At 29.1% G+C, this 20,320-nt stretch overlaps 2 protein-coding genes across 3 annotated transcripts in view; one reads left to right on the forward strand and one right to left on the reverse strand.

Annotated features, from left to right (window-relative positions):
* Nucleotides 1–7,038: 7,038 nt before the first annotated feature.
* LOC122269914 (uncharacterized) lies at nucleotides 7,039–8,237 on the reverse strand. Its single transcript, XM_043045258.2, has one exon. The coding sequence runs from the start codon at nucleotides 7,951–7,953 to the stop codon at nucleotides 7,039–7,041; it is 915 nt and encodes a 304-aa protein (XP_042901192.2). The 5' UTR covers nucleotides 7,954–8,237.
* Nucleotides 8,238–16,714: 8,477 nt separating this feature from the next.
* The window catches only part of LOC107455526 (cysteine sulfinic acid decarboxylase), a 77,867-nt gene continuing 74,261 nt past the window's right edge, over nucleotides 16,715–20,320 (forward strand). The window contains exon 1 of one of the 2 annotated variants that reach the window (XM_016073119.3): nucleotides 16,715–16,866. The gene's annotated coding sequence lies outside the window, so the exon portion shown is untranslated. Of the gene's footprint in view, nucleotides 16,867–17,851; nucleotides 18,171–20,320 lie in introns of those variants that run through there. The other variant, XM_016073121.3, reaches the window with a different exon arrangement.

Below are 20,320 nucleotides of genomic sequence, written 5' to 3' on the forward strand. Positions count from 1 at the left end.
AAACTCCTTGAAAAGTTATTTTTTGAAATCACGGACCCTATTTGCACAAATTCATAAAGGCGGACCCTTGTTGAAAGAATGTGAGTAATTTTTCACAATGTCACGAAAAACGGACCTTTCACAAAGTGTCTGGACAGACCCCTGGGTTAAGTCTTTTTGTCAAAGGATTTTGATATACATTAAATGTTAATTGCTTAGGAAATTCTCTGATATTAAAAATACTTTTATTGGAGTGTATCAAAAAGTTAGTAAAGAGAGTAATAGTTATAATTATTAAAAACTCTGCATTATTCTTTAAATTACGATATTATAATTAAAATTTGGCTTTTGCCGAAACTGTCGTAAATATAATAGAAAAGAAAAAGCTACTTTTTATTACTGATTTATTTTAGTATTTATCGTGCATGTATTCATGAGCATTAAAATTTTTTATTTATTGCGAATCCTCTGTTGCTTAACTTGAAAGTATAATGAAAGAAAAGTGTCTAGTGAATGAATGCAGAAACGTGTATGAATTGTTATCACACAGACGTCAAGTTGTTCAAAAGAGTTGGTATGTGGAATGTTTTTATTTCCCCCATTTTTTTTTTTAATGTTGAATATAACAACCGAAGGAGATTTCTCGCGCTTTTCGAGTTATGCAAAAGAGCTGGAAACCTTGGCCCTCCTTTTATCCCTAACTGAGGTGGTCTACGAGTTTTCAAACAAAGTTATGAAAAAAATTAAAACAGTGGGAGACTAAAATTGTTTAACGCTCGTCACCTACTTTGTTTTTATTATTAGCGGTTCCCTTTCATACTTCACTCCCCCAGTTACAAAAAGAGTTCCTCAAAAGACCTCGATGTCTTTTCGAGCCCACGAGGAAATTTTTAATTAAAAAAATAATCGTCGATGTTGATTTTGCGCCTTTTCGAAATAATGCGCCCATGGCATTCGCCACACTTGCCGTATCCTAGACTCCTAGATACGCCACTGGCGGCCTCTTCATGAGGCCTCCTTGACCATCGGGGCCCGGGGATATGCCCAGACTGCCGCGGTGCAGTTACGCCCTGCCTCCAGGACTCTAATACTCTAAGCGGCTGGTCAGATGATAGCTTTCCAACTGAATGAAATAGTTTCGGGGCAAAACGGTTTCACCTTGATATACTTTATTGGGTATCGAAATGGGGCTACAGGTAGCGTAGAGCAGAACTCTCAACCTATGGCAACACTTCGCATGATTTCACCATTAACCTGTGGAAAGTCGTAGAAGAATGATGTACGTTAGTTTCTGTCTTGATTTTAAAATAGATTAAAAATCTTAAGTTAAAAAACTACATGGAACTAAAAACTACATTTGATCTAAAAGAAAGCTTCATTGAAATCTTAAATATTAACAATTAAATACGAAAAATATTAAGAAAAGGATAAGTCTATATATATATATATATATATATATTTCTCTTACACGGCGACAAAAAAAGCCTCATTACAACTCCCTGAATGGCAACGCCAGAAAATGGACCAATGATTGCAGCTAAAAATGTCGCATGCCAAATCTAGCTGAGGTGGCTCAACATATAGCTCTTTTATAAACGGAAGCTGAAATAACCAGAGAGCATACTAAGCAAATGTGATCTCTTCCGAAATTCTATCTGCCGCGGCAGTCTCATACTATTAAGCTAGGCAGAAGTGAGTAGTCTTTATCGATAGATCTCTATTTTAGTATTTCGTCGAAAGCGCTTTTTTCTTTCACGAATTAATATATTACGAATTTATCTGACGATTTTCGATTTATATCACGAATTATTTGTTTATTTGTTTTATTGTTAATAGTTATTCATTGAATTCAAATTTATTTTAATGACTTAGTATTTACTGAAAAGATGAAATTTTTTTTAAAAAAGTTGTTATATGGATTTGAATGTTTTTGAATTCTTAGAATTTTGTGCATTTGCAATGTACCTTAGTTAGCGAATCAAACCATATAAGATTGCGTAGCAATTTTCGGGGGTTGGCGGGCAGGTGGCGCAGCCCACTAGTATCCTAGTACATTTCTATATAAATAGCTGAAACGATGAGAGGGAATGTCCAAAGGCATGGAACCGGTCTTATCCCCAAATGGCGTATTCGAGCGTTGCGATATATCAAGCGTAGTATAAAACATTGAAACATTCATTATTTTTACATTTCTAGACTGGATTTCCCCTTAAGAACTAGAAATACTGTAAAACTATTTTGTCACGCATTAAAAAATTAGTTAATACTAATTAGTCATTTCAGCAACATACTTGAGATTATATTAAATGTATGAGTAAGAGACAGAATAAAGCTATGGAAAATTTTTAGTGCAGTGTTGCTAAAATCCTCTAATAGGATAAAAATAGATTTCAAATATGTGGAATTTGATAATACTTCAGATTCACGTCAAACTTAGTTTAGAAGACTTAAGTTGGAGTCTTTTATAATTCGTAATCTTGGAAACAAAACCATAAAAATGTTAGATTTCGCTTGAATTTAGAACTAAAATCCTAGCTTGTTTTTGAAATTTTTAGTACCGGAATTCTTTATCATTAACTGGAACAGCAACGGATGCTTAAACATTCTTAATACCTATTGTGATTGGCTAAAAGTTATATCTGCATTGTAACGCAAATGCCAAAATTAATGCGAAATGGTTATAGAAACCAACACCAGGTTCATAAAAAAACATGAAAATAGAACTAATCGCTTATAAAATTAAGCAATACAATCAAAATTGAAGCAAAATAAACATCTAAGTTTCCTTTCCATAAAACATATTAAGTCCGTAAATCATTTAAACAAAAACTGAGCTAATTAACTGAATGTTTTTAGTTTTGGTCACATGACATTGAGTTTATTGAAGTTCATCACACATTTTGAGAAATGTTTTCAACAGTTTAAAATGTTTTGTTTCCTATTGAAGTAGATAGTTGCTGTAGCGATATTCCTGCAATCTGGCTAGTTTTCTGAGTTTTGCTAAAGTACTTTTGTGAAAGTAAATTGCCTCCTAAAGGAAAACCATTACACTTCACTCTTAGTTGATTGTTAGATTTTTGTACAAGCAAAATTTAACTTATCACTTGTTGTCGTAGAAACGTAAATTTTTTATTTTGTTTGAATTAGTGTCTAAAATAGTATAAAATAACTGTAGTACACGATCACGCTACTTTGTAGTCATGTAAAACTACTTATAACTTTTGTTTTTAAATACGACCAATTCACCTCATGATTCAGGAATTTCGCTCCCGGCTATTTATTACTATTAATTACTATGATTTAATGGCTTAATTACTAATTCAGAACTAACCTTATAACATACTTATTATCTTAACAATAATTAAACTTCAGTAGGAAACAAGTATTTTAAATTGCACGGAATAGGTAAAATATAATAGAACAGAATGACATTAGCATAGATGCAGTTTTTACTTGCTGATTAAGATTCTTTGCAGTAACGATAAAACTATTATAAATTATGTAAGCAGGTATTTTAACTATGCAAACTTTTATTTAAATTATGCAGTGGTGGTTAATCAAACTTTTTGAACAAATATAAAAACGTTAACTTGTACTTTGTTTCCACTTTAAAAATTCCTAATGAAAATAGTTTAATATGAAACTCTCAGCAATAGTGATAAGACTTAATTAATCCAAAAATGTATACCACCTAATTTAAATAAGTTTTTGTATACTTTGAGAATTTGTAACAAACCTATACTTTTGAACAGATTACAAAGGTATTAAATATTTAGAACAATTCACGTAAACAGATTCTTAGTTCTTAATGTTCCATCATACCGTTAAAGTTAAATATTCATTAAATGTTAAGAACATGTGGGAATTTGGTTTTTCTAAATTTTAAAGAAATGAGTTATTTTTTTCCTCAGCAAGTTAAGTCTAGCCATTGCATAAAAAAACTTTATTTTCAGGCTTGTAAGTGTGGTCATCGTAAGCGTGCAATATTTTAGTTGCTCAGTTTTATTCTTCTGGTATGTATACTAATTACAGAAGAATACGGAAAATTTTTCAATCCTTCAGTCTCTTACTCATATGCTTAATTTTCAGCAATGCTAGTGAATAAAAGGGGAATTTTATTTTAACTGAAACTAAAATTAAAGAAAATTCTAAATTAGAATTTAAACAGCGGCATTTAAGATTTTTTCATAGTTCAGAAAAACTAAACAAAGCAATTTAAATAATTTCAAGCTTGATTAAACAAGATTTAATATTCCTTCATGGCTGTTTTGGGATGTAAGCAGTGCAAAAATTGCCAGTTTTTAGTTTTTTACATTTTTAAGTTTGTTCTTTGCATTCAAGTAATGATTGTCTTATAGCATCATTTTGATTCAGTGAGAGTTTAAATATAATTTAGTGGCGTAAATGTAAAATTTGAAGTACTTTTGTTCCGCTAAAGTCCATAATATCCGTCATTAATCTCTTTCACCAGCCAGACTTTTATAAATTGACAATAAATTTCGTAATTGAACATTAAACCTTTTATCACAAATGTAAGCAGTCTTTGTTGTAATGGGCGATAGCAACGCCATCTGGGGAGGAAACCGGTACCATGTCTTTGGCCCTTCCTTCCCTCTCCTCTTTTCAGTTGTATAGAAATGTACGATATTTTCCTTTTAACATTTTTCCTTTTTAATTAATACAAATATTTTTTTAATTTCCATGATGTTTTTTTTTAAAACTATATTTGTGGTTTTCAGTTCCATAGTTTCCCTACTTAAACGTTTTTAATCTACATGAAAATCAAGACAGAAACTAACGTACTTCCTTCTTCTATGACTCTCCACACGCTTATGGTAAAAGCATGTTCTGATCTTCGCCCCCTGTAGCCCATTTCAATCGCCAATTCTCTTGGAAGGTTTAAAATTTTTATTCCAAAGTCTTGTATTACATAAAAACAGGGTTGTAAAAACAATATTAAAAATCAGGTTTTTTAATAATAACCTGTATTTAAAAAAGGGATATTATTCAAAATTAAAACTAACTTTACTTTTAAAAAATACTTCATAGAAATTTCTTTTAATCGAGTAATAGTATGAATAAAGAATTAAAATATTAATTTTTGTTCCATAAATATGCGAACATGATGAAATGTGTACTAAAGATTTTGAATGTGCCTAGTTTTTCAAAATTCCACTTAACCAGCGAGTAAACATTTAATCTGTTATTTTATTAGTTCGTGATAGCAGTAAATTTATATTTAAAGGTAAAAAAAATGCAATAAAATTTATAAAATATTTGTATTTAAAGGTTTAAAAATATATAAAATATTCATGTTCCGTTAGTTTCTAATCTGTTTTATTTTAAATATTAAGACTTAAACTTAAATTTACTCCAGTTTACTTTGAGTAGAAACATTTTAAAACCATATTCTTCGCAAACTTTTAAAAATTACGCATTGATTTTTGTTTATTTAAATTAACATATTCCCAATTAGTAATCAAACTCAAAATTGTAAAATGAACTTAATTTTTTTATTCGGCTATAATCAAACAAATTATATCAATAAAAATCTTTTTTTTTTCAAGCCAAGCTTGGCGTTATAAAAGCTTTGTTTAAACCAGGCAACCCTAAAAGTTTTGAAGTAATTTGGTATTAATTTTTTCTATTTAAATAACAACGAAGTATAAATGTTAAAATTTCAAGTAACTTTATTGAAGTAAATATTTACTTTTCGTGTGACTGAGTTTATTTTAATCGGTCTCGTCTAACAAATAAAGTTTTTATTTTTTAGCATAATATTGTAATTGAAAGTATTGATTTTGTGATTGATAAGCACAAATACTTGTTTAAAAATTAAATGAAACGCTTATCAGCACTGAAAATTATTCTAAGAAACTAAGTGTTTTGACACATTTAATCTATTATTAGTTATAAGTCTAAAAAATCTTAATTTTAACTTTCTTTTAGTCACGGTAAAACCAAAACATGGCTCTTGCTCTAAATCAGTGATTCCCAAAGTTGTCTACATCAACCCCCAGGGGCCGACGGCAACCTGCAAGGGGTCCATGTCAAGTGAAAAAAAAATTGGGGGTCCAGGAAATGAAAATGGGGGTTAACGATGGTGAAGCTCATATAAGCAAATCGTGACTTTAATTTTGGCATTTTATGAATAAAATAATAAACACACTTAGTACCTATTAACTTACATTATACTACCTTATAATATAAAGACATATATCTAAATTCTATATAATTAATAAAAGTAGCTATGAAGTAAAAATTTCAAAATTTAAGTTACTAGGATTATTTTCTGATTTATGAAACTGAATTATTATAAACTAAGAGTTGCCTGCAGCTCCGCTCGCGTACGTTTTTAATTTTCTCTGTGTGTAAGGTTTTGTTTTGTAAAAGTATTTTTCAGCGGTAAATTGTAGCCTAGCCTGTGTCAACTCTTTAACGAGCTAGACCTTCAAACTTCATCTGCGCACAAGATCACGGAGATTAGTTTTTACGTGACAACGTACTGTTTGTCTACGATAGGTACTCTGTCCGCCACAAAGTCTGCGGCTGTCTGGTGCTATGGAAACAAGAAGAGAGCATTTTAGGGAGGGTGGCTTCGATGAAGAGGTCTCCTTTTCTTTCGCCTTCGATGATAGCTTGTATGGGGAGTATACCAGATTGGCTGACTCAGCCACCATTAGGAGACTTATTTAATCTGATTCAAGAACTTTTTTAAGATTCGCATGAATATTTCTTTCTTACTTAAAATAATTCTCTCGATTCAATCAGTTGTTATTTTTTAAATACATAGGGAAAAAAATGAACAAATTCTGACATTAAGGGTAGTACAGGTTTTTTTAATATTATTTTAATTTTAAGATATTTATTATGAATGTTCATTGATTGTTAGATGGTTTAATTTCTAAACTTGCACATTTTTTAAAGCAGTTAATTTCTTTTATTACTTGAATTTTCTGGAAAAAGTGAAGAGCTTAAACTTAATAACTCTGATTTTAAAATGAGATAAAACTTTTGCTGAAAATAAAAATAGTTCACGTTATCTGTGCCTGAGAAATATTAAATATCTTCGTTTTGATTATTAATTTTCAAATATTTTTTTTTTTTTTTTGAAACTGAAAGCAAGTGATATGGAGCATTGTCCATCACTACCACACTATTAGGTTGTAGGTTTGGCAGTAACTTCTCGATCAACCACTTTCGAAAATTTTCGAAATTCATTTGGCCGTGGTAGTCACCAGACTGACTAGATGCCTTATAGGCCAACAAAGCTCCCGGAATAAATCCACTTGACGTTCCTGCGTGAACAACGATAAGTCTATTTTTCGAACTGACGTTTGATATAGCACCAATGTTGTTATTTTCGTCCTGCCAGCATTTCTGGAATGTTAAATTGCTGTCAACCCATGTCTCATCCAAATAAACTAGTTGACGCTGCATCCTCCGATGCTCACGAATTTCTCTCAGAAATTTATTGCGCCAAAAAACAATGTTTGGCCTTTCGATAAGCAGTTTTCTTTGGGGAGTGCACCGCTTCCATCGAAAGTTTAAGGAATATAAAACTTTCCTCAATGAATCTTTCTCAAATTCAAAATTAATTCGTTCGCGAAGAACAGGAATTAATTTTCGAAGCGATGGCACTTTTTTTCCCCTTATATAGAACTCCTGGATGGTTTGACGAATAACACATTTGTCAAAATCATCTAGATGAGCAAGTCCACCAGATTTCTTTTTCCTGTTTTTTCCGGGAGTGCGCAACACACCTTCTTCTCCTAAACAAGAAACTTCTCTTTTTATTTTTCTGAGTGTGAAGTCTGACACTCCAGTAGCCAGACATGCTCTATCAGATGGTTGATGGAGAGGTAATTTAAGGGCTTTTTCCTTAGCTTCATTAGCAAAAAACTCAAACACATTGTGCACAACTTTACGTGCTTGTGATTTCAGAATTTCACCTTTTTTAAATTTAAAAGGCATTTCTCAAAATTCAAAAAAGTTAAAAGAGGAAAAATAAAATAAAAAATTTACAACACAAATAAATTTTTTAAATTTTTTTTCTAAAACAGAAGCTTTTGAAAAAGAGAAAAGATTAAAAAAAAAGGAATCAAACGCTCTAAACGATGTTTCAGGCGCGAATGCTCATTTCTCTTAACTCTAGGGCTAATACAATAGATCGAAGAAAGAAGTCTCCTTTTCTCCCACCGAAACCAGTCTTAAAGAGGGACCCCGCACCCCTACTTGAAATAATCATACCTCGTTACCATAGTTACCGCCACCTCTCCAGACGAATGGCGGACAGAGTACCTATCGTAGACAAACAGTATTAAACAGACCGGCAGTGCACTACTATGGTTTTGCAGACGCACTTATTTAAGAAATTGTATTAGTAGCGGAGTACGGGTTTTATAGTGCACTATTTTATTCCATTTACTATTAATTAACTTAAATTAGCTTTAATTTAATAAATGTATAAAATTAGCATGTGTTTCTTAAGTTTTTCACACTACACTTCACTACAGTTAGAAATTTAACCCTTTCACAGTGAGTAGCATTATACCAGCTGTCAAAAATACTTTTGAATTTGATAAATTTACAAAAATATTAGCTAAGCAGGGGGTCTTCCCAAAACCGAAAAACATGGCTAAAAAGTTCAGGGACCACTGCGCTAAATTGTATAAATCCGAAAAAAGAGATCAATTGGTTTAATTTTTAATTAACTTTGTAACCTTGTATTAATTTGGATCCAACTTTGAGAAAACTGTTTCATCTGGGAAAGAATTTAGTTTCATTCAAAATAATGCATCAATTAGCCTTGTAATGTAGAACTAGTCAATTTTTCATTTTGTGATGTAGTTGACTTAACTGTTAACAGAGGTTAAAGTCAGAACTTATTCACGTTAGAGAACTTATAATTAATAGTACTTGGTCAATAGTTTAAAAAATGATTACAAAATTTTAGTCTAGCCTTGGTTTCTCATGTCTACTATGACGCTATTTGCTGTTGTGATTTTGATAAATGTCCAATTTACTTGCTGCCCGATAATTCCGTGTGTATCTAGTTAACACAAGGGTTTTTACTTCTAAATTTAGAATACGATTAAATGCTACAATTCAAATATGCTATATTATCTGAAATTGAAATGCTTTGATTCTTAGGGTAATTCTCTTTTAAAGGTAAGTAATATTCCTGAACTTTCGTATTAAGTTAGCGATCGGAAAAAGATATAACCATTTTTGAAACTAAAAATGCGTCAGTAATTAAAATTGTAAGAAACATTTCGAAAATTTTAACTGCAGGAATTAAGGGCAAATAAAAATGTAATGTAAGATTAAAAACGTACTTTCATTAATATTATGCAGAAAAATTAGTACGAAACTAGTACTAATTACTAATTTGAATCTTTTGCTTTCGTTTATTTTTCTTCAAATTTCTATTCTGAATTAATCAAAAGGTTAGGATGTAAAATTTAAAAAAATTGTTAAAAACATTTAAAACCTGTACTTTATGGGGCACTTAATCTTTTAGAATATACATGATATTACACTAACGAAATTTGATTTTTAACTAATCACTTTAGAAATAGTAAATTTTAAAATTTGTTGCGATTTTGGAAGTAATGTAAAATCATTTAAATATCTTTTTATTCCAATCCCAGTGCTTCAATTTTCAGGCTTTTCATAGCTTTTAGCGTTACAACTCTTTCAAGCTTGAAAAAGCTTTTCAAAACTGTATATATATTTAACACAGTGTAAAACTAAGCTGTATATTTAAACTATACTCATTATGATTTTTGTTTGAAATACTACATAAATTGGGTCACATACGGTGCAAATTACTGAGGAAATAATAAAACCTGGAAAAACCAGATTAAAGCAAAAGGAAAATAAAGTATTAAATTGAAGGAATTAAAAGCGCAAATATTAAAAAGCATTTAAAATTTTTAACTCATTTATTGTATTTAAACTCACGAAGAAAACAAATCTTTAAAATCTAATATAATGGTAAGCTTAATACTAGAATAAAAATACCAAATAACTAGTTTATAAATACTCAATATAAGTTAATTTAAATTGCGCCCCCTTTAATTTTTTAAATTAAAATTCAGTTTACATCCTACTGACGAAAGTTTTAAATAAGTTAACAGCACATTAAAGTCTTGAAGCAATTAAAATTTGTAAAGCATAACAGGCCGGAATATGAACAGTTAAATTTTTAGAAACTAAAACTAGCACCACATGAAAGCTGGTATCATTCGGAGCAGTAGGAATAGAATTTTTAAGATTTTTCTTCGTGCACTATAAAGTAATAATACTGTTGGTTTTATAGTAAACGGTTAGTTTAAAAACTCAATGTATTTAAGTTACTAGATATTGCAGTTTTAATTGCTTGTAAAATTTAATAAAATGTGTATTGTGTTATCTTTAATTTGCATTAGAATTTATTCTTTATATATTGACTATAGTAATGAATTAAATTTCATATTTTCGCTAATTTAGCAGCATATATACGTAGTATGAAATGTGTTACAGTATTATGAACAAGTATATTTAATTAGTGTAAAATGTGTGACAATACTATGTAACATTATTTTTATCTAACATGTTATATAAAATCTTTCTTTTTGTCAGATTGTTAAATGATGGCTTTGAAAATTGGGTTACATAACACTAAAAGCAATTTCTAAACTCTATAAAAGTTGATCTAGCTGTATCTTAATACAGATAAAAAAAATAAACTTATTTTGCAAATTTTTAATATTAATAAAAAAAATTAGAGGAAATTGTTACAGCTTTAAACTATCCGGTTAAAATATTAAATTTAAAAAAATGCTTTTTAGATGTAGGGAACGGAAACAAGTCTATGCAAAGTGCTAGTATATAACCATTCGAATAAGCTAACTTTCTTTCATATTGCTCAGCCTAAAGCTTCGAAATGTAGAGAACACTTTCATAATTTTATTGTTTTAAACTTCACAATGAGAAGATTGGCACTTTGATAAATTGAACAGATTTAACTTCGTGAAATTTTTAACGAATATTTGACTCCAAAATTAGCGCTGCAAAATAAAATGAAATAGCAAGAGAAAGCTTTAAGTCGAATTAAAGCTAGCTGCTTTGGATTTTTAGAAGTTAAACTTGCTTACTAAATCTTTAAATCGATCCGAGGTTCAAACTCTTTCAGATGCTAGCGCTGAAAGAGTGCAATTACGGTAGTTGCAATGTATTACCGTATTGTGGTCCTCGGGTAAGGTTTAAAGATTCAAATTTTAATAATGTTTTGTATATTAAATTTGCATGCAAAAATCTAAATAATACACATGACAGAATTTAGTTTCACGGTCCATAAATATAAATTGTCGTTAAGTTAGAAATATTTTTAAATATCTCAATTTCAGTTCTTAGGTCAAACTTTTTAAAACAGTCTTTTTCAAAAGAGATTATCTTAAATTTGGATCCATTTAAGAGGATCTCTTTCCAAAAAGATTAGTTTCTTACTTTCATACAAAAGGTAATGTTGTATTTTAAATTTTAGATAAACGGTATTATAATTGGGTATATTTTAAACACGTTATAAACTTAGTCTATGCAGAACAAAAGTAAAAAATTAGCAGGATATAAATTATAAAATTTCTACCTTTTTATTAAATTACAATAATTTATAAAATTTCCTTTTTTTATAACGCGTATATCATGTTACTAAAAATAAAAAGAATTAATGTGATTACAATCTTTTTCGTTCTTTTAACCAATGAATATAAGAACAAATTAAACTCTGATGTGAATTAAAGATTTAAAACTAATCTAACATTTTGCATAAGCTTATTTAGGTTCCCGCATAGAGTTTTAGTTTAAGGGCATAAACAAGTTTTTTATTTTAGACTTTTGCTACTTTTTCAAATTTGTTATATTAAAACTGTATTACTCTTCTGGAAACAATACTCTGCTTTAGTGTTATCAGCTCTAGCTTAAAATATAAGTGGTTAAACTTCACTTTAATGTAATCTGTGTGTTCAATAATTTTCAAGAATGTGATTGTACTTTGTGTGTTTAATAAATTTTTCAGGGAATGTACTTGTAATTTGTGTGTTTAATAAATTTTTCAGGGAATGTACTTGTACTTTGTGTGTTTAATAAATTTTTCAGGGAATGTACTTGTAATTTGTGTGTTTAATAAATTTTTCAGGGAATGTACTTGTAATTTGTGTGTTTAATAAATTTTTCAGGGAATGTACTTGTAATTTGTGTGTTTAATAAATTTTTCAGGGAATGTACTTGTAATTTGTGTGTTTAATAAATTTTTCAGGGAATGTACTTGTAATTTGTGTGTTTAATAAATTTTTCAGGGAATGTACTTGTAATTTGTGTGTTTAATAAATTTTTCAGGGAATGTACTTGTAATTTGTGTGTTTAATAAATTTTTCAGGGAATGTACTTGTAATTTGTGTGTTTAATAAATTTTTCAGGGAATGTACTTGTAATTTGTGTGTTTAATAAATTTTTCAGGGAATGTACTTGTAATTTGTGTGTTTAATAAATTTTTCAGGGAATGTACTTGTAATTTGTGTGTTTAATAAATTTTTCAGGGAATGTACTTGTAATTTGTGTGTTTAATAAATTTTTCAGGGAATGTACTTGTAATTTGTGTGTTTAATAAATTTTTCAGGGAATGTACTTGTAATTTGTGTGTTTAATAAATTTTTCAGGGAATGTACTTGTAATTTGTGTGTTTAATAAATTTTTCAGGGAATGTACTTGTAATTTGTGTGTTTAATAAATTTTGCAGGGAATGTAATTGTAATTTGTGTGTTTAATAAATTTTGCAGGGAATGTAATTGTAATTTGTGTGTTTAATAAATTTTGCAGGGAATGTAATTGTAATTTGTGTGTTTAATAAATTTTGCAGGGAATGTAATTGTAATTTGTGTGTTTAATAAATTTTGCAGGGAATGTAATTGTAATTTGTGTGTTTAATAAATTTTGCAGGGAATGTAATTGTAATTTGTGTGTTTAATAAATTTTGCAGGGAATGTAATTGTAATTTGTGTGTTTAATAAATTTTGCAGGGAATGTAATTGTAATTTGTGTGTTTAATAAATTTTGCAGGGAATGTAATTGTAATTTGTGTGTTTAATAAATTTTGCAGGGAATGTAATTGTAATTTGTGTGTTTAATAAATTTTGCAGGGAATGTAATTGTAATTTGTGTGTTTAATAAATTTTGCAGGGAATGTAATTGTAATTTGTGTGTTTAATAAATTTTGCAGGGAATGTAATTGTAATTTGTGTGTTTAATAAATTTTGCAGGGAATGTAATTGTAATTTGTGTGTTTAATAAATTTTGCAGGGAATGTAATTGTAATTTGTGTGTTTAATAAATTTTGCAGGGAATGTAATTGTAATTTGTGTGTTTAATAAATTTTGCAGGGAATGTAATTGTAATTTGTGTGTTTAATAAATTTTGCAGGGAATGTAATTGTAATTTGTATGCTCAATAAATTTTTCAGGGAATGTAATTGTAATTTGTGTGTTTAATAAATTTTTCAAGGAATCTAGCTATTTGTGTTTTTAATAAATTTGTTTTTTTTTTTTAAAAAAATTGAATACGCCATTTAGTAAATTCAAAACTATTTAAGAATCAAACTAAAATTGTTAGGATAAATTTAGGATAGATGGCTATGTTTTTTCAAAACTAAAAGTACCAAAAATTGAAATAAAAGACATGCAGGTATATTTCAAATTATAAACTATATTTGCAGTAAAATAATGCAGTATTGAGAACAAAATTTGAAAAAAATTAAAGTGCCCATTTCAAATGTATAGAGGTGGGTTGGCCCCCAATTCAGTAAATGATAAGTAAAATAACATTTTATTAGTTTACAACTTTCCGTAAGTTTTTAATGGTTAAGACTAAATATTAGAATGGAAACTAAGTAAAAAATTGAATAATCAATCAGATGTTTAGATTTAGTCCCTCTACTTTTACAAAAATGTGTCTGGTTTTATCAAAGTTTACCTCAACGTTCTCAAAGTTTGCACATGCTTCATGAAGCCACTGAAGGTACCTTGCGCAATTTAATCCCCTCATTTTCAGTTGTATCGTAATAGTCTCCAAAGCTAACACACTGATATTAATCAAATTCTTAGTCTATAGAACCCGGTAATGTATAGGTTCTATCGCATATGTTATAGGTTTGCAAAATCTGAATGTGCATGCAGAGTTCGTACTGTCCTTTAAAATTTAAAATTTGATTTAAATTTCGTAATAAAGCTTAGGATTTCATTAACTTTCACATTAATTACGCAACTAAAAGACAACAAGAGACTACAACCAGATTTCGTAGCTATATTAATTTGGAAATCTTAAGTTCGGTGGTGAATACGAATTCACTAAGATGTAATTTTACTTTTATTACCACTTTAATTTTTTAATGACCCTACAGTCCCTGATATGTTAGGATATTGATGAAAAGAGGTCTTCATTCCTAAAGTTGAAGATGAGATAGATCGAAATGCTTTAGAACAATATTTCTGGCAAATAACGGTGGACAAAATATTCCGCTATTTTCTTCAAAATTTAGATTGCTAAAAATTTTGGTTGGAGAATATAAGTCTGGATAGACTTAGACATTTTGTTTAAATAATACATGTTATTTATAATTCGAAAATCTTTTTTTAAATGCTAACGAATTCAAGAACTTGAACCGTCACTCAGCATTAATTATGTGCATGAGCTACTTTTTCTGACTGAAATATTCTAATTCCTAAAGACAATTTTTTAAATCCGAACCACACTGTAGCATACTGTTAGAATTTTCATTCTAGAATTGAATATGATGTCTTGCAGAAAATTGACTTGAATGACGCCTTTCAAAAAACTTGATAAGTATTGCTACCTTGAGCATTCTATACAAATAATGCATTAAAGCTTTTATAATGTATTTGTTTCTCATTCTTAAAATAAAATATTTTCTAAAAATTATTCAAATTAAAATTTTCTCCCCTTACTCATAAAGGGCCCTCAAATAAAGACAGGCTCCTAAAAACTTAAAAATGGCTCTGATTCTAATCGAAAAAATTGTCAAACTTGAGATGAGTATAAACAACGCTAGTAGCTCTTGCTTTATGCTCAGGTCTTTTTTAGTTTGCCTGCGTTTTGTTTTTCAACTGCGACTTTTATACTGTTCGAGGAAGCTAGCCGGCGAGAAAAAACTGAAAAATTTGGTAAAGTTCTTGCCACTGCCAACGACAGGGAAGGCAGAAAGACTAACTTTGCCTCAACTGACAGTCTTGTTGTTAGAAAAAATTTATTGTATTAAAGAATACAATAAGTTGTTGAAGTTAGTATATTATTCCATACTGTTTAATAAAAATTATACTTCATTTATACATTTGACAACCACGTTAACCCTAATAGTTTGGCAACACTTGTTACTCGACAAATGTCAAAAGTAAATTAGATGGTAGCTAATTGTGCAATGTTATAACTATGTAAATTTTACCCTTTTTAAAATCAGAATTCAGAAAAAGGGACTCTTGTTATTTTATTATACTTTCAGTGTAAATGTTTTTTTTAAAAATCAGATTTCTTAAAATCGAACCTGATGCTATGGAAAAGGAATTTTGCCTTCCATACATGCTATATTAGTGAAATACAGATTATATAATACTAAACAATTTTAAACTTCACAGCAAAAAAGCTTATCCTAAATTAAACATATTGTAACTTTAATATTCATAGTGAAATACAGATGTAAAAATTATTGCACAAATCACTAAAATAATAAAATCATTTCACAGTATAAAGGACTTTGTATTCTGAAAAAGAGAAAAAACTATAGAGACAAAACTATTTAATTTCTGGAATAATAGTAAAATAGACTTGCCAACCAAAACTTATAAACATAGACACATAACAAAGACGCATGACTTTCCTGGGGAAAGCAATATATATATATATATATATATATATATAGTATATATCTGGGCTACAAACTCTAAAACTTCTTAAATTTTGGTAATTACAAGTATTTTACTTTAATCTTAAAGAAGCTAGAATAGCTTTGTTATCAGCTTTTTTCCGAATTACAAACAGGCATGATTTTCAAATGCTAATTTTTATTTTTACAATTAACGTTGTTTTGGTAATCGCCAGCATTCCACAGCATTAATTTTCTGAATATCGTGTTGACGATGTCGGTCGACATTCTACAACGTTTGTAAATTCTGAGAGATATCGATCGACATTCCACAACGGTTTTTTTTTCGAAATATCGAACAATATATATTTGTTATATTAAACATACGTTATAATAAGCGTCCATTTTTATATTATACATTATTTCGCTACGATATCGTACAATGTTCGAAGCTGCGTTTTTACGACATCATTTTTAAGATATGTGCTACTTGGGTACTTGATCCTATTTCCTTTTAAGTCCCACCAATTCGCCACGGCTATTAAAATCAACAAAGATAAATCTCCCGTTTCATTGATTATCGATTGTAATAGCACGGAGTCAGATTAAATAGACGTGTTCTTATACCTGATAACCTTAATTTTTTTTCAAGAGCCCTGAAAAAGTCACAATATAGTGACGAATTTCGTTGCATATTTCATCATTATCGTAAACAGGAAAGATTTCATTAAATTTGAAATTAAAAAAATAGGTCTAGTGAAATCAATTCATCCAATCGAATAAGAAAGTAGTTTGATTATCTCGTAAAATTTGAGATAATTATATCACACTGAATCATAATCAGATGTTGAAAGTAAATTTCAAAACAAATTTGTAACACCTTTTATCCAAGAAAAATAACGTCAGATTGTATTTTCCTTCTAAAAATTCACTAGGTGGCTAACAAGGTGAAGCGTGAGTCTAATTCAATCATCGTAAGTCATTTTCAATAAATTTAGAAGTTTATTTTCTCGTAAAGAATATTATATATTAAATGTACCACCTAAATTCCATCTTCTTGTTTTGTCTTTCTTTCAGTTACATAAAAAATAAACTGTAGAGTGTGGAAGTATTGTACAGTCCATGGCCATATTTTTAGACGCCCTATAAGATTCTACATAAAATCTTAATTATCAGGTGATCTATACAGCTTTATTGTTTTTACGCGGCTGAAATCGGTTTGCACTTGTTTACGTTCGTGTATCAATTGATTAAATTAGACGGCATATAATGTAAATTAGACGATTGAATAAATTAGACGGTATATTATATAAGTATAGAATATTTATTATATCGGGTATTATATTAGTATTTTATAATAATTAGACCAAATAATTAGACACACTATAGTGCTTCAATAATTACATGTTTTGTACGAGTTTATATGCAATACTTTTATATTTAAACACGGAAAGGTTTTCATTTGGGAGAATTTTTATATACTTCCTACTTGCATTAATATATTATATTTTCAACGTATTGCATTGCAATGTTCACTAATTGATACACGAACAAAAACAAGTACAAACCGGTTTCAGCAGTGTCAAGACAATAATGCTTATCGCCTGATAATTAAGATTATAATCTAATAGTGCGTCTAATAATAAGGACAGGGACTGTAATTCGAAACTAAAACTAAAATCAAAACTTTGTTTTGCAAAGGAAGTCCTTGAACTGATAGCACGTGATTATAAATCCTTCATGGTGCGAGATCACTGCCTTTGATTCGTTTTGAGTAAGCAGTTATCAGTCAAAATAAATCAGTCAAAATATTGAGAGAGCTTGGCTACTTTCTTCGGTATACTGATAAAGTTTTCAACGTCACGGTTGTTCCTCCTTTCATAGATTTATTTACTACTACTACTATTTTTTTAAAAAAATAAATAAATAAACACTTGTTTTCTTTCCAAGCTATGATTTAGTCACTGCTTTCTCTTTCAACGGTGATGCCATATTAAATTTCAATCGCTCATAGTTTTTAACTCCTATCTGCTAACTGAAAGAAACTGTTTATATTTGATTCTTTTAAAAACATAGCAGTATATATACTGGTTCAGTTAGCTGATTTTAAAAAAAAAAAATGTTATAGCTTTCTAAGCCACGCCTCTTGTTTCTTAATAAAGTAAAAATTTAGCTGTAATTTTTATTTGATGCTGTAAATATTTAATAACAAAGTATAGTTTTATCATTTCTCTCGTGCTTTTAAAGTTAGGTGACTTTCTTCCGACGACATTTACTGGTAAGTATACTTATTTTATTTATTCTTGTCAATTAGGGGGGCTGTGGATACTTTCTAATGCGGTAATCTAGAAAAATTCAGTTATTTTTCACTCAAAATCTCTTTTCAAATCAAGATATATTGACAAACTTTCATATACAATTGCTTGTAAACACTGTTAAATTGAAAATTAAGAAAATCAAGGTTTTAATGGTGGAAAAGTTAATTCTTAATTTACTTTTTAGTTACCACTATTAAATATTTATATTGATCATTTTCAGTAATCTAAATGTTATGATATCATTTAAAATTCTGTGACATATTTTGATATTATACAAAAAGTAGCTAAAACGAGCAAATTAATTCATAAGGCTCGAGAGGATATATGGTTTTGAAGAACTATGAATATGTCAATATTCAGCTTTCTGTGAGAAATATGTGAGATAATTATAAGCACCTCTCTTTATAGGATATTTATTTTCTAAATTAGATAAATTTTCTTATGCTTTTTGTTTGTTTACAAATTTTTTGACATTATAGATTTTTAATCATATTCCATTGATTTTTATGTGTGTAAAAATTTAGGAAATACTAATGTTTCTAAACATTTTTAGTATTTTTAAACCAAAATGTTTTGAACCTATGATCCTAAAAATAGATCAAGTTAGAATCCTAGCAAAATATTAAATTATCTATTTAATGAGTTGTTCAAACTAACTCCATGTTATGAGACTCAATAGACAAAAACAATTATTTTTTTTTAAAAGGAAAATACATGATTAAAAAAGTATACATCAGAATTAGCTCATGCGTCATGCTAAATAATAATAAAAAAGCTCAAGTTCCTATTTAAAAGAAGAAGAAAAACAAGTTAGATACAGTAAAAATGACGGTTAGTAAATTTTATAATTTTTTTCAAACTTTTAAAAATTGCACACACCAGTTTTGTCTCCTTAACTGAGGCTTTTGCCACAAAAATAAAATTTCTGATTTTGAAGGGAAAAAAAATAATCGACTTCCTTTAAAGAAAGCATTGTGAATAACTAAGCATTGTGAAAGCAATGCGAATAACTATTGCATTTCTTATAAATGCGTATCCTTTTCACAACTGTTGTTAGAAAAGTTATTATTATTATTGTAAAAATTTTCATTTCTCTCTCTTTACTTTTTTACTAAAAAAATAATTTCATAAAAGCAATTGAAAGAATAAGTCATAATGGATTATTGACTGGATCTAAATAAAATTACAGATTTCAATAATTTTGGAAAAAAAAATGAAGAAAAAAAATCGAAAATCTTAATTTTTGCAGCACCTTTAATTCTTTCACGGAATCCTAGAGTTCCATAGAACACCATTTGGGAATCACTGATTTATGGTACACTGTTAGAATTTTCCTTTTAAAATTACGGTTAAATCTTTTTATTCAATTGACGGTCAAGTGTACGCTAAGGAGCATTTTACCTTTACTGTTTTGAAGCCGTTTGTAAATAGTATGGTTAAAAAACCATGAATACAAAACTATACGGTTTTTAACCATTTACATCTAGCGTGATTTCAAAACAGTAAGAAATTTAGCAGTGTGTTGGAGGTATGCTTTTTGTTAAGTAATGGGTTGCCAATTGGGGACACTGGAAACTCTTGATGCACTGAAAGGAATGGATGAAATACAAAGATGTCAGCCCTGGGACTCGAATTTCCATTCTTTCGGTTATGAGATTGATAGACTAGCCCTCTCGATTTTAATATATACCAATCCGCAAGGAATTAAGTGGCTATATTACGTGAGCCTCGCTGGTGTGATAAAATTCTGGTTATTTAACCGTATTAGGTGAAAGCAGTTAATAAACAGTTTTCCTCACAGTTAACAGTTTGAATACCATCTTATTTATGGTTATTTGACTGTTTAGTTGGAATATGGTAAAACAGTTAAATAAATTGTTATTAACCATTCTTTCTGAGAAACTTCTAACAGTGTAAAGTTCCAGGGTGCGTAGCGTTTTTAAAAAGTGCTTAAAGGTGCTTTTTTCATTGGGTGTTTTTAAAAAGTGCTAATTTTCCCTTTTCCAAAATGAAATTTTTCTTTATCATGCTGATTTTCACTACGAATTATGCAGAAAGATACTGTTCACTGTTCTATTCAACATTTTCACAATCAATTCAACCCCAATAT

This window comes from Parasteatoda tepidariorum, chromosome X2 (genome assembly GCF_043381705.1).
Source record: "Parasteatoda tepidariorum isolate YZ-2023 chromosome X2, CAS_Ptep_4.0, whole genome shotgun sequence".
Classification (NCBI taxonomy): domain Eukaryota; kingdom Metazoa; phylum Arthropoda; class Arachnida; order Araneae; family Theridiidae; genus Parasteatoda; species Parasteatoda tepidariorum.